We start from the raw sequence: 14,452 nt of genomic DNA on the forward strand, positions 1-14,452 counted from the left end.
CTGTGAGGAGCAGCCGAGAAGAAAAGGAGGCTCAGGGGAGACTTTATCAATCTCTACAACTGCCTGAAAGGAAAATATAGCTAGGTGGGTGTTGGCCTCTTCTCCCAGGTAACTAATGACCGGACAAGAGGAAATGGCCTCAGATTACCACTGGACATTTGGAAAAATTTCATCCTGAAATGGGGTCAGGTATTGGAATAGAGCTCCCACTGAAGTGGTGGAGTCACCATCCCTGGAAGTGTTCAAAAAACATATGGATGTCATACATGGTGTAATGGTTAAGATGGTGGTGTTGCTGTTATGTTTGACTTACTGACCTTACCAAGTTTTTTCAGCCTTAACGATGCTTCGATTTTGTTCTGTAACTCCATCAGAAACAGCTGATGCAAAGCTTAGTTCAGATATTTTAAAATAAATTAAGTATTTCAGTAGAAACAGTAATGTTTGTAAGACGTTTGCTAAAAATGAAGCCAGAAAAAAATATTCCCTAGGCTAAAATAAAGAGCAAACATGAAAGAAAAAAAAATCACTGGAAAAACCAAACAAATTGCAAAGTACTTTATAGACTGGCATTTTAAGAGCTGATCATTGCTCTTGGACAGAGACATGTACACAACTATTTCTAAAGAATAGAGGTAGGTTACATTGTTTGCTTTTCATAGCCAACAGTACCATAACTTAATCTAATTTTTTGATACACGTACAAAGGATTGAGAGGTTCACTCAACTTAGTATTTCTGGCCTTTTATTTTGAACTGTGAAACAGATTCATTAAACATGAAGAATGCAAATAAACATGAAAATGTTACAAATACTGTCATGGGACGTGGTGGGGGTTTTTATCTTTAATTTTGCATAGAAAAGATGCAAGAAAGACAGTAGCCCTTTTAAGAAACATGTAGATGCTTTTCCTTTAAAATACAAAGTTACCAGAAATGCAGAATTAGGGCACTTTAGGTACATTAAGAATAGTAGATTGCTCTGTGTTGTGTTTCGTTTTGGGGGGGTCACCCCGGGGTGTCCCCGGAGGGCCCCCTAGGCTGTGAGTTGGCTGGCAGCAGCAGGCAGGCAAGGAGACTCCACACGGCTTCTGAGGGTGCTGATTGATGAGGGTTTATTGGGGGTCCCATCCCCAGGAACAGCGGGATGAGGGAGAAAGGGAGAAGGGGGAGGGGGAAGGAGGGGGAGCCTAGGGGAGGGAAAGGGGAAGATGGGGGGAAGGCCAAGAGCAGAGAAAGGATAAGAGGTCGGCTGGTCTCACTAGCACAGCTTAAGAGGGAGATTGAAGCGGGTGTGGAATCACACTTGGGCCAATGGGATTACAGGTACAGGATGGTTCAGGACAGGACCACAGGCTTAGAATATACAATGGATTTTTGGAGGGGTGAGACAGTGCATACCATTTAAATAAAATGCAATACTGCAGCTCTGTCCTGGTATTTGCTGTTTCTAGGAAGTATCAAAAATGTCTGTTCTTCCTACGTCCCTTTCTGGGTCTCACATGCTCCATTTTTTCCTGCTTAAGCTGGAACCTTCAATGCCTGCCTTACTTCACTGTTATATTAATGATGCTGATATCCTCATAGGGTTTGTCAGTTTTGGGATTGACTTTGACATTTGAAATTCTCTGAACAACTTCCATTCCTTTAGTCACCCGTCCAAACACACTGTGCTTGTTGTCGAGCCATGGCTGTTTGAAAACACAGGAGAAAAAGAAAAGCACATTAAAATAGAAAGCAACATGTAGGTTAAGTACCAAATCAAAAATAAAGTGTACATCGATACATTTTGTGTGCCCAGACTATGGAACCTAACACCCCGCAAATATTAGCATGCAAGGAAATACTAGAATGCAGCTAACACATATTCATATGCATTTGAACTTACCTTTTCAATTGCTTTCTTATAGTACTACAGAGGTCATGTTCTACCAGTGCAGTAGCATTGTATAGTTCATTTTAAAGTATATTCTCAGTTCACAGAAATGTTGTTTCAGTCTCTCTGTTTCATGTTATTTTCACAGAGGAACTTTTAAGTGTCAGTACAGAATACTACCCAATTCAATACTCTTATAGTATGCCCAATTTGAATATAGGCCTTCATACAACTTAATAAACCTCAGAACTATGGTAGATAGGGTTTTTTTATATTACTTTGAAGTGCCATAAGAATGCAGTTTTTGTAAGTGTTACTTTTAAGGACTTGGTTTCTATATCTTAGATTCACATATCAAAATTTTTATTGTTGGCTCTGAATTTGTGCACAGATTAAATGAAATTTTTAAACCTGAACACTGTCTTCCTTGTATAGCTACAATTAGACAATATTATACAGACATCCTGGCATCATATCCAAACCCCCAAACAATCTAAGCAAACCTAGGTTTCCATCAAGTTTAAACCACTATTATTAATATAAGATACTCTAGTAATACATAATTGCAAACATGCCTAGAAATTTTATACCTCACTCCATTTAAAGGCAAAAGGCTTCTTGATCACAAGTGATGGAAAAGTATTTCTGTCTTGTAAGGGACAGTTTCAGTGAAGCCTATACACTACACATCATGTGCATCTTTTATTTGTAAAGTAGTAGTACGTTCCTTCTTCCATGAGAAAAAAGTTAATTTTTTACTATCTAGGTAGCCTCTCAGGCTTTAAATTGAGCTTTTAGTATTACTTACAGTTGGCACTACTGTTATAAAAAACTGGGATCCATTGGTATTTGGTCCTGCGTTAGCCATGCTGAGTGTATATGGTCTGTCATGTCGTAAAGTTGAATGAAACTCATCTTCAAATTCTCCTCCCCAAATACTTTCACCTCCCATTCCGGTACCAGTTGGGTCACCAGTCTGAATCATGAAACCCTGGACAGAAGTTATATGTTATCACATTACTGCATAGAATACATAACCGTAAGTATTATATGCTAGGTGATGTTTTTTCAAACTTACTACAAACACTTACACAAAATATGTTAACATGTTATATCTAAGGGAGAAAGCATTTGAGGCTTTTTAAGTGTCTATCAAATACTTGAGAAAAAGCAAGGTTACTCACTATGCCGGCCAATGAAGGACAGAAACATGACTACCTCTACCTTTTGCAAATCCTTAGGCTCTATCACTTGATTCTGGTGGGACAGAAATAAGCAGCCTTACAATAAAGGCCTTCTGACATGAAGCAAAGTTTTAATTCAAGCAGGATAGCAGGACTCATCTTTCAATTTTCTGCTACCTTATCAATTGCAGAACAGCTACTACAACTTTAGTAAGTGCTAAAGCTGTTTAGAACATCAGAGCTGTTCAGAATTTACAAGGAACTCTAAAGGTACTCCTACAATCCTGTGTGCAAAACAGAAATGGAAGTGTTAACAGAGGACTGACCACCAGAGTACATAATGTAAATTAACAAAAAAATAACATATTGCAAGTTACCTTGATGATACGGTGAATTATGTGTCCATTGTAGTAACCATTCCTGCTGTGCACACAGAAGTTTTCCACTGTTTTGGGGCACCTAAAATCATGTAACAGAAAACACAATAATATTTGTCTGGTGACAGGGCCATAACGATTTCAGTTGGGACTAAGACCTCCTTGTGCTGTGCAATGTTTCAGGACTCTGTAGGAAGGGATTTAGCCAAATAAGGAAAAAACAAATTTCCATCTCCTCAAACCTAAGCTTAAAAAGAGCTGAAAGCAAAAAGCTTGAGAAGTATATTACATCACATTCTGTGATTACACAGAAAGGCAGCAGCTGTGTTGATAGCACAGGCATGTTTTAGCTGTTGCTGAGCAGGGCTTACGCACTGCTGTGGCCTTTTCTGCTCCTAATCTCACCCTGCCAGTGAGGAGGCTGGGGCTGTGGGAGTTCAGACGGGACCTAGCTGAGACAGTTGAACCCAGCTAACCACAGGGATGCTCCACTGCACATATGGCATTATGTTCAGCACATAAAAGCTGAGGGAAAAAGCAGGGGACATGCAGAGTAATAGTGATTTGCCCTCCCAACTACCCACTCCATGTGAGAGAGCCCTGTTTTCTTGGAGATAGTGGAACATCTGCCTGTCCAGGTTCCATTTTGCTTTGTTTGGGTGCATGCCTTTTGCTTTCCCTATTAAACTGCCTGTACCTCAGTTCACTCTTACTATTACTAAGTGTTTTCACTCTTACTATTCCAGTGCTCTCCCATTCCACCAAGGGGAATATGAGCATATGAGTGGTTCTGGGGGCTTAGTTGCTGGCTAGGGTTAAACCATAAGAGCCAGAAATCCAATCTGTCTCCTGAAGGCGTAGTTCAAGGAACCACTGACTATAGGTTCCCTAGTTTTCTATCTGCACTCCCAACAAGGAGAAAATGGCCAAGTTGAGTTCACAGCTGCAGAGTTACTCAAGTCTAACTGTGAAAAGGAATATTAGTTTGGGATTTAGTGACACTCTAAGCTATCTTGTCAAAAAGAGCACCAATGTCATAACTAATGGAACAGACTATAGTCCCAGTTTTTGCTGAGCAGTACAGAGTCATTCACAACTTTATTTCACAACAAAATGACCAAAGAATTCAAAGATGTACAGACCCATATCCTATATGCTCTTCTTTAAAGTTTTAATCATACTAAAGAGATTTTAATTTAAAGCTCAGCTGGGAGAAAATACTATAATAAGAAAGGATGAACCAAACAGTAACCAACCCTAGTAATGCTGTATTTAAAATTGCATACAGAACATTGCAATGAAGCACCTTGCAATACTGTGCATGCAGATATGACAATATTAGCATGACAATTAAAGAAAATAATTAATGTAGCTTGACCTGTCACTCGCTGGCAAGAGCTCTACCATTACTACAACCTATTATGAGTTCCAGAAACTAGAGCCAGATGCAAGGAAACATTGGTGAAGAGTGCAGTAGAAGTCTGGTGCACTAGAGGGCAGAATTGAGGTTGCCCTACCTGTGCTTATGACCAAAGATGAATTTGTTTTTGGAGAAGCATGGAGTACATTGACATAATTTAGGTTTCTATGTACAGCAATATATTATATAAATTTCCTGTTAAATAACAGAATATTTGCAATTTTTGCATGAAGGAGAGATGTGGACACACTGATTTTAGCAATTGTCACGCATAAAACTTTTCGATTCTATGTCTGGTTTTGGATATACACAACACTAGTATTATATGCTGGTATAAATGTTATATGGCTTTTAAAGGAGCTGCAATAACAAAGTGTAGTTCACTGGCCACATTCAGAAGTTGCAACTACTATTCTTCTGGCCTGCACAGACCTGCTGCCAAATCTGCCGCTGCCGCCAACATCATCCTTCTTTTTCAAGATCTATGCAAACAGCAATGCCTTACAATACAGAGCTTACACAGAAGAGTATCATTACCTGTTCAAGAACAAAAGTTAAGAAAGGAACACTCTCCCTGAATCAATAACTAAATAAACCCAAATATAATTCCAAAAACTCCTGTGCCCCAGACAGTTACTTAGACCTATTTTTACCCTATTTTATTTCTATTTATTAAGAGTCACATTCCTACCTTAGCATATTAAGAAACTGACAGAGTAGAAAAAGGGAAACAAAAAGAGTAGAAAAAGGGCAAGAAAATAATTTATTTCTAGCATGAGATAAATCTTTGATACTTCAACCACAAGGGACAGAAGAAAGCAACAAAACCAAAACAAGAGAAAAAACAGCAACTACATACTCAACAGGAAAAAGCTTGATATGAATATCTCCCATGCTTGTGTGGATGATGGCACTGTCTGACACTCTTTTGGGACCTTCTGCCTGAGTGGCTGCCATAACCTCTTCTTTAGAAGGTTTCTCATTAAACACATCCCTGTCAGAATCTGCACTCTTCGTGTCTTCTGGTTCACGTTTAGTAAACTGAAGCACAAAAGAACAGAAGGTTAACTGTTTTTTTTCTTTTTTCCTCTTAAAATACAAAGTGCTCTGCACCCAATGCCATTATTATTATTCAACCTGCTGAACACCCAATTCAATTTAAAATGTACAAAGACAATTCACAGACAGTCTATCCTTGGAGTGTCGTGTTGTGTTACCAGCATTTCCACAGTAACAAATTCCAGTAAAAATACATGTAAATACAAATATCTTTTAATAATCTGTTATCTTTAAACTTTGCCCTTTACAACAGGAGTCTGCTCTAGTTCAGCATCTTTTCTTTAAAATGAGGTGGAGAGTACCAGGCTGTTCTGCTATACTCAAACGAAATTGGGAGGCTTTATGCCAAAAGCTTTAGTTGTGCTACAAAGTTAAAATAAATCCTCTTATTTCAATACGGCATTAATATAAAACTATAGAAACCCAGCAAATTTAAGGCATAACAGACAGTCCAATCTCTAATCTCTATGGCTATGACCTCTCAAGTCAGCTACTAACCACTCTAAAATTGCTTGTCTGTTTGGTTCCATCTCACCTAAAAACCCAACTGCGAACATGAAGATGACTCCTTTTTCCGTTGCTTGTAATGTCCTTAGTGTTACCAAGTCCTGAAATGTTTTTCTACTCTATTTTTTTATACACATAGTTGCTTATTGTTTCTTTATAAAATCTGGTTAGTTTTTTAAGTGTTTTTACTTAGGGTTTTTTTCAACAAGAACAGAAGGATATAATCTTCTTGGGGGAATAAAAATTTATGAAAAAATCACAGCTGTTTCTAGTTAATGTACAGATAGTTCAAGATAAAAATTCCAAATATACTTGCAATATAAAGAGACTCCTTTGTATAAGCTGCATTTGCAACTACAAAAAGCACTAGAAACGTGCAAAGAGAAAACAAAAAAAAACAATGTAGAGAAATCAATAAAGAATGGAGCTATTTAAACAGAAACCCCACGCACCATGTAAAACCTGTTTTTTTTAAAAGCGGTGCAGATTACTGTTGGATCTGCCTGAATATTCTGGAGAACAGGATTTTCAGATGCCTTCATCTCTATAGTGATCGCCGCACGATGTTTCTTTGCTACTCCTTGGAACAAAGCCAGTTGCATCATTCTGATGTTCTCTTGTTTCCCCAAGATACGAATACACCTGAAATACAATATATAAAGAGGTGTAACGTTCAGCTGCTCACAGTCAGAAAATGTCTTCTTTCTGACTGTTAGATTCAGAGCAAAATTTCAAAATCCTCTCAAAATCATTATTCACTAATCAGTTTTATGATGTTTCTCTATTTAAAATTGGTACCTTAATTTACCAGTCAGCCTCCATATGCAATACAAATTCCAACTAAATGATCCACCTTTACTTTACATTTAAATTATCCCATCCAGTTAGACAGAGATTAATTGATTAACTACACATTTTTAATACACACGTGCTTGCTATTTGCCTAAGCTCTAATCTCCAATGACTCCTTACAAAGAATGGGAGCCTTACAGTGTAATGTAAGGCTCTCAAATAACAACACAAAAAGATTAGACACCTCCGCAGTCATATCAAGTTTTAAATATGCTCTAAATTTGACTGAATAAAGACTTTAAAACAGAAATTTATCTCTATGTGTGTCACTGGAACTTACCTGTTAGTCTCTACATTTATGACCTTAATGCCCAACATAGTTCCATAGAGAACGAAGTGTCCAGTTTCATCAAAAATTATATTAATTAATCTTACTGCATCCACTTTCTCCAGCTCACGCTCAACTGCCATACGCCGGCCAAACTCCATGTCAGGCAGTTGTTGTCTCATCTGCTGAAGCTCAGTAAACATCTACAAAAAAAAAAAAAAAACAACCCAGCACTCCTATGTTAACATATTTTAAACTTTTTATCCAGTAAAACACTGATTCACATGATTAGAAAATACTGAATTGAAGTGAGGTTACTCCATTCAAACTTAACTGAAGGATTTATGTAAATACAAGTAATATTCTCGTTATTTTAATGATAGAACAGGCATGTTGTAGGACTAGGCTTAAGCAGGTGAAAGTGTGCAGCTGTCTATCAAATTCCTTAGAAGATGAAAAATTTAATTTATTACCATGATGTTACTTGCAATGGGCATTTTCCACCATCTTCCACAATTGTTTTCTAGTTAAATGTAATCTAGCAGCATTAAACAGAAATTAAAATCCACAACTCTGTTTCACTATGTAGTAACATAAAGCAGTAAGAATTCATTCTGGGGCAAAGCAATCTAAGAGACAAGCAAGAGAACACAGAAGACCTTTTTGCAAGAAAAAGGCAAGCTTGGAAGCTTGCCTTAGAAATAAATTATAGCTTAGGTGAATGTGCTGGCAAACAAATTCAAGTAAGTAGAGAAAACATTTCAAGAAGGAGTAACAAGACAAAACTCACACTCAGAGATTCATCAAAGACTCTCATGAGCTTTCCCGTCAGAAAACGAAAAATTCTAACTTTTCTGTCAGACCCAAGAGTGGCCATTTTCTTTCCATCAGGTGAAAAACTTATACTGGATGGGTAAGCCTTGCATTTAGCAAATTCATACAGATCGGTATCCGTTTTATACTCCCAGTTCACATTCTTGGGAAATTTATATTCATGAGGAGTACCGGTCCAGTACTCAATCATTCCGGACTTGTCAGAAGACACAACTACTTTGTAGACAGGGTTCAGGCGTATCTGAGTAAGTGGGGACATGTGGAGTTTATCAAAAACATGAAGGGGCTGGTTATTTCCTCGTCCATCATATATGAATATTTTTCCTGTGCTTTTCTCAGATGTTGCAACAGAAGATATAGCATCTCCAGCGCAATATACCCATTCACACTGGCCAGGGTGGTAGCTGCAACAAAGAGTAGAAAGGAAAGAAAAAATTAAAAATGAACTAGGAATGGTTTTAATTACGTGAGAGTCAAGTTATGCTGTAAACTTGTAATCAAACACCAGAAGCAAATTTTAAATTTTATTTACTAGTTTTGCTAATACATATCTTGCTAATATTCAGCATATAATAAACAATTTTTACCAAGAAATACCATTCGGTGGAAGACTACCAATTTCTTTCTTCCATATTGTTTTGTAAAGAGGCTGTGATAGTCAAAGTAGAAAGCAGGTAAAAAGGATGAATTTGGACAGAAATCCAGATTAAAAGTCCAAGTGGCATTAATAAATAGCACTCAACTTATATAATACCATTTCTCCATCTTTTAAGTGAATAATGACTCAGTAGAAATGAAGACAACTGCACTTCTGCCATACACTTCTGCAGAAGCTCAACTAGATCTTGCCAGAAAAAAACCACAAAACCATGAAATCTCCAAAAAGTGATACAAACAAAACTAAATGCACTCACAACCCTATATTCAATAAAGGTTGTGAGTGCATTTAAGAAGGAACTCATTTGCTACTTGCAAAAGTGTGATCTACAAATAAGACAAGTCAGAGATATAGTCAATAATATAAGTTATGTCTGTTTTAAAGTCTGTAAACAAAGATTCTGAAAACTAGAACTCAAACTAAATTGCAAATACAAAAAAAAATTATACAATCTCCAGAGGAAACACAGGTTTAGTATCCTTTCACAAACTGAACTAACAGATGCTGAGGGACTGATGATATTCTGACATCATGACAGACACCAATAATTTGAATTTTCAATTTCTGTCTGTAAAGAGAAACGAATACTTCATCTCAAATTCATTAGGAAGAACAGGATCAAATAAATAAACATGAAGTCTCTGCAGAAACAGCCAATGTTTTCCAGATCACAGATGGAAGCGTAATGCATGGAGATTTGCAGAGAGCCATGGTCTACAGATTAGTTAGAACTGGAAAGCTCTGAAGATCAGGGGTGCTTTTCTAAATATAATTTTCTTTTTTCTATAATTTTACCAATTATGTAGTAACAGTACAGGGCTACGTCAAAAATAAGAGCAAAACCAAAAAGCTTAAGCCTAACTGGAATTTTGCCGGAACAGACAGCCAAGAGAGAATCAATTCCTATAGGTGAAGTACATTATCTGGAGGATGACACTAAAACTATAACAAACAAAGCAGATGGCATATGCTTTTATTACATGTTCTTTGTAAAAGCTTTTTTCCCCTGACTTTATACTTCTATTCAGTTTCAAAATTAACCAATACATCATAGACTACAAAGACTATGTTTTCCAATTCTAAAAGGTTTGTGAAGAAATCAGCATTTCTACTGTTCTTGATGTGACATTTACTGATCCTCCAGCACTTCAAATCCACCCTTTTAACAGTGTGGGGTTTATTATTCTCTGGTATTGTTATAATTCCAGTAACATCCATTCCGGTTTCTCCCAGATCCTTTAGGTATCTACTGTGTAACTACAAAGTCGAAAGAAAACAACATTATTGCTTCTAGCAGAAAAAGAAAATTGCATCTCTATGACAACAAATGAGACAATACAGGCAGGCCAAATCCGTTCCCTAATGGAACTACTAACAGACTGTAATCTTCAAACTCAGTGCCAAACAACAGAAAGAAATTATGCCTAGCTAAATATTTGAAGAAACCCCTATCTTTGTGTGTAATATGTAACACCGAGGAAGCTCCTCTTCTACTCCTCTCTTCTAGTGCTGCAGTAGTATTTTTTTCTATTCAGTCAGGCAGTCTCTAGCCATTTGATTGATTTCAGACAATGCAGTTTACTCAACTTCATATGACTGGGGTATGGGGGAAGGGGAATAACTCAAGAACCCCAAATTATTGACTTATCGCTCAGCAAAACAACCCGCACCGACAATCTCAAACAAACACTTCTGAGAACTAAGCAACTTACCCAAGTTTCAGCATGTTGATCATGTCAAAGTTGACTACATCAAACACCTTCATTGCTTTGTCATCTCCAACAGAACAGAATAATGCCCCCTCTGAACTAACAGCAATACTCTCAATAACACCTGTGAATTAATTTAAGATACTATTAAGAAATGGGAAAGAACATCCTTCATTTCAGTATTATATACGGAAAACCTACAGAGGCTTAAACCTGTTTCCCAACTGTTTTGTCACCTTTTCCATTTAAAACTCTACCTGAATTCAATAAAATAGTATTTAAAAAAATAAAATTCACAAAACAACACTTTATGGCCTATCAGCATTTAGACTCAGGTATGTGATAATGAACAATTTACAAAAAACATAGTAAAATATTATTATGGCAGTAAGTTTAGTTTAAAATGTTGATTTTAGAAAATTGAGAACATTATGATGGGGTAAACATCATGTGCTCCTCAGCTTGCATCTCTCAACAGGGTAAAAGCAGCAGAACTTTACAGACTATTACACCCAGGATACTCAAAACTCCTCTGCAACTGAGCCTTCCATAAAGTTCTCACAATGCTGATTTTCACATGGTAGGTTTTGTTGACATCTTTTGCTTCTATATATAATAAGAAACTGATAGTTGAGATCAAAACCAGACTTTAGTATTTCTTGTAACTCTAAAAGGAAACCATGCTTTTACTACCTATTTTAAAATATTTTTCTTACTCTAACATTCTGCATATCAAACTGGATTTTTTTCCTTCAGGCATATCATCTCTAATACTGTTGAGAATATAATTTTCTGTCTAGCCTATTTAATGCTTAGCATAGTGTTGAAAACCTTTGTGTGCTTATTAGCTTAGAAAATTGGATTAAAATTTCTCTTAATTGCAATTTGTCTGATAATTACAACAATTAGGCAGAATTTACTCTACAGTTACAGTATTCCAGATGAAAATAACTGCTTTTTTTCCACACTGCAAGGGGAAAAAAAAAAAAGACTGAGGTATCCTTATTTAAAGTAACATATTTTTAAACTTCTCTGGATTTTATGAACACTTTTGTGTATCTTGTTCACTTACATCCCAGATATTCTCCCCACAATCAGGCACAAGGCAATGCAAAGGCTTCAGTTTTCATTTTCGTGTTTCATTTTTATCCTATCCTGTCTACAGCTTGGGAGCAAAATGTAACAGGACAGAAGAGTAAAAGGAAGATTGGCAGACATAATTTAATCTCTGACTGCACTAAAGGAACCCCAGAATCTCTCTCTGTATTTGCACTCTCTCTTCAAATAACAAAGACCAAGGGAGACAAAAAAAGTAAAATCCTTTAGATAAGAAAGAACAACTTCTCACCCAAGTGACTTCGGAAGTGTTTAACAAACTCAATCCCTTCTTCTATTTTCTTCCAGAATTTTACATGTCCGTCATGACTAGCTGTTATGATAAAATCTGTCCTACAATTAGAAAAGAAAAATAAAGTCAAGAAAACAGATGCACACATTTTGTACCTTCCTGCTGGTGAGTAATTTGCGCTAGAATTAACACTGTGCAGAGAATGAAATCTCAAGAAATTACTGTGACAGTCTGTCTGAATAGGTACTATACCTCCTGGAAAAACAAAACAGGTATTTTAGTGCATTCTGGATTAATCTATGAAAAAGTAAAACTGAAGAAAAATGTAACACTATCCTTTTTGAATATGTAAATATAAGTCCTATTTTATGTCTGGTTTCATGGTAGTTACTCTGTGTGTGTGATCTCTGCAATTCTAGTGAATGGTATTTTTTCATAGGGAGTAATTTATTTTTACTCCTGTATGTCCTGCATATTTTAACAAGGATTTTAAGACCCTCCTTTATCCTATAAAAACAACTTATATCTTGCTTCTAGGTAAGCCACTTATTTTTCTAAAAAAACCCACCACCCTTTAAAAACCACCTCAGGACACTGTAACTTTCCATTATAAAACTTGTACAGTGAAAATTTCTTAGCCTACACAAAAATACACACCAGACAAAGAAATACAATGGAAAAGAAAAACACTTACTTTGTACATGCTACGTGTGTAATAACATCTCTGTGCATGTAACTGCGTTCATACATTGAAGCCGATGGTAGATTTTCAAGATAAACGTGTTCGAATTCAAGAACTACACAGAATAGGAAGAAAATTCAGGATTTTTTCTTCATGAAGTCATATCTACATTTTGTTTTCTTTTACTTATCCTTTTATTGCTTACTCATATTTAGTCAAAAATATGCAGGATTTTGTGCAAACATAATTAAAGGGCTTTTAGCTCTGGCTTTGCACTCAGACTTACACATTTTCTGTGGACTAAAGCCACTCAAATGCTGCTTTAACTCATATTGCTCCTCCCTCTCCAACTCTCCCTCCCTGCTCCAACTGTTACAGTAACTGTCTTATTGTTTCAAAATAAACAAAGTCAATCAACAGTTTTTAAGTTACTGCCAGAAAACAGAAGGTCATCTGAACCTCATTTCATTCTAAAAACACATGTACCCCTGTTGTTTTTATGAGATTTGTAGTCCCACACAGGTCCTGCAGTCTAAATTTTAAGTTCTGGTATCCACCTATTTCATTGCTTAACTGGCTGACCTAAAATAATCTGATTTTGAGCTTTGCTTCTGATTTTTAGATCCTACTTGTTAACACCTGTGCAATGGTGTTTTTTACTGAACTTGCATGTTTATATCTGATGAACATTGTTTTCCTTACTTAAAGAAAACTTAAAGTGACACCCAGAGAGCTGGAAGTTGCTGCACACATCAATACCACATGGCAAAACACAACCTAGAGGCTGCTCCTGCTGCTCCAGCTTAGGGCAGTGATCTAAAACACGGATTAACCCTACATCAATAACCAGCACAGCTTCAGCCTGTGCAGTAACAGGGCTCTTATTTCCTCTTTTCCGGAAGAAATAAAAGTCTTAGAATCACAGAATGTTAAGGGGCTAGAATAAGCCTTAAATACCACCTAGTCCCAAGCCCCCTCCTACTGGACCAAGTTGCTCCAAGCCTTATACAACCTAGCTTTGAACTCTGCCACGGCTGGTCCATCCAAAAAATCACTGGGCAACCTGTGCCAGTACCTCACAGTAAGGACTTTTTTCCTTATAACTAACCTGAATTTTCCCTTTTTTCAGTTTGTACTAACTAGTCTTGGTGCTATCACTGCAGTTCGTAACAAAGCGTCTGCCTCCAGCTTCCTTCTAAGTCTCCTTGGGTACTGGAAGGTTGCTATGAGGTGTACACGTAATCTTCTCTTCTGCAGGCTGAACGGCCACAACTTTCTCAACACCAGGCACGTCCGCTGTGTAATTCCGCACCTGGAGATTCCCCCCAGTGCGCTCATTTGCCATACGAGACAGTTTCAGGAATCGCGCTCCCGACAGCTGCCCTCACCACGTGGCCGTGGCCGCTCCCGCCCGGCGGGGCCCGGAGGCGACCCCAGCACCCCGACCCCAGTCGGGGCAGAGCTTCACTCGTCCCCTTACCTCTCCTTTTCTTCGCCTGCGCGGCCTCCCCCGGGAGCGGCCCGACCCAGCGCTCCTCCTCATCCTCCTCGTCCGCTGCTGCTGCTGCCGCCGCATCCCTGCCGCCCGCCTCCACCGCCACCTCCGGCAGCTTTCGCTTGCGCTCGAGCTCGGCGGACGCCATGGTGTGACGTCACTGATCCGCGCCGGGCGCTCTGCG

At 37.8% G+C, this 14,452-nt stretch overlaps 1 protein-coding gene across 1 annotated transcript; it reads right to left on the reverse strand.

Annotated features, from left to right (window-relative positions):
• Positions 1-600: 600 nt before the first annotated feature.
• On the reverse strand, positions 601-14,416 carry PPWD1 (peptidylprolyl isomerase domain and WD repeat containing 1). The gene is made up of 11 exons (XM_041470867.1): positions 14,254-14,416; positions 12,786-12,888; positions 12,092-12,192; positions 10,747-10,867; positions 8,333-8,780; positions 7,555-7,745; positions 6,875-7,064; positions 5,716-5,897; positions 3,437-3,518; positions 2,684-2,866; positions 601-1,690 (listed from the first exon to the last, which is right to left on the reverse strand). Exons 1-11 carry the CDS (start codon positions 14,414-14,416, stop codon positions 1,547-1,549), a joined length of 1,908 nt encoding a protein of 635 aa, XP_041326801.1. The 3' UTR covers positions 601-1,546.
• Positions 14,417-14,452: the final 36 nt, after the last annotated feature.

The sequence above is a fragment of the Pyrgilauda ruficollis genome, unplaced genomic scaffold (genome assembly GCF_017590135.1).
Source record: "Pyrgilauda ruficollis isolate IOZ18807 unplaced genomic scaffold, ASM1759013v1 scaffold25, whole genome shotgun sequence".
Classification (NCBI taxonomy): Eukaryota; Metazoa; Chordata; class Aves; order Passeriformes; family Passeridae; genus Pyrgilauda; species Pyrgilauda ruficollis.

Coding starts and splice junctions, on each gene's coding strand:
- PPWD1 (XM_041470867.1), bottom strand. CDS start 14,416: ATGGCGTCCGCCGAGCTCGAGCGCAAGCGAAAGCTGCCGGAGGTGGCG. Junction 10,868..12,091: donor ACACTTCCGAAGTCACTTGG/GTGAGAAGTTGT, acceptor ATTAATTCACAG/GTGTTATTGAGAGTATTGCT. Junction 1,691..2,683: donor TTATAACAGTAGTGCCAACT/GTAAGTAATACT, acceptor GTTTTCAAACAG/CCATGGCTCGACAACAAGCA.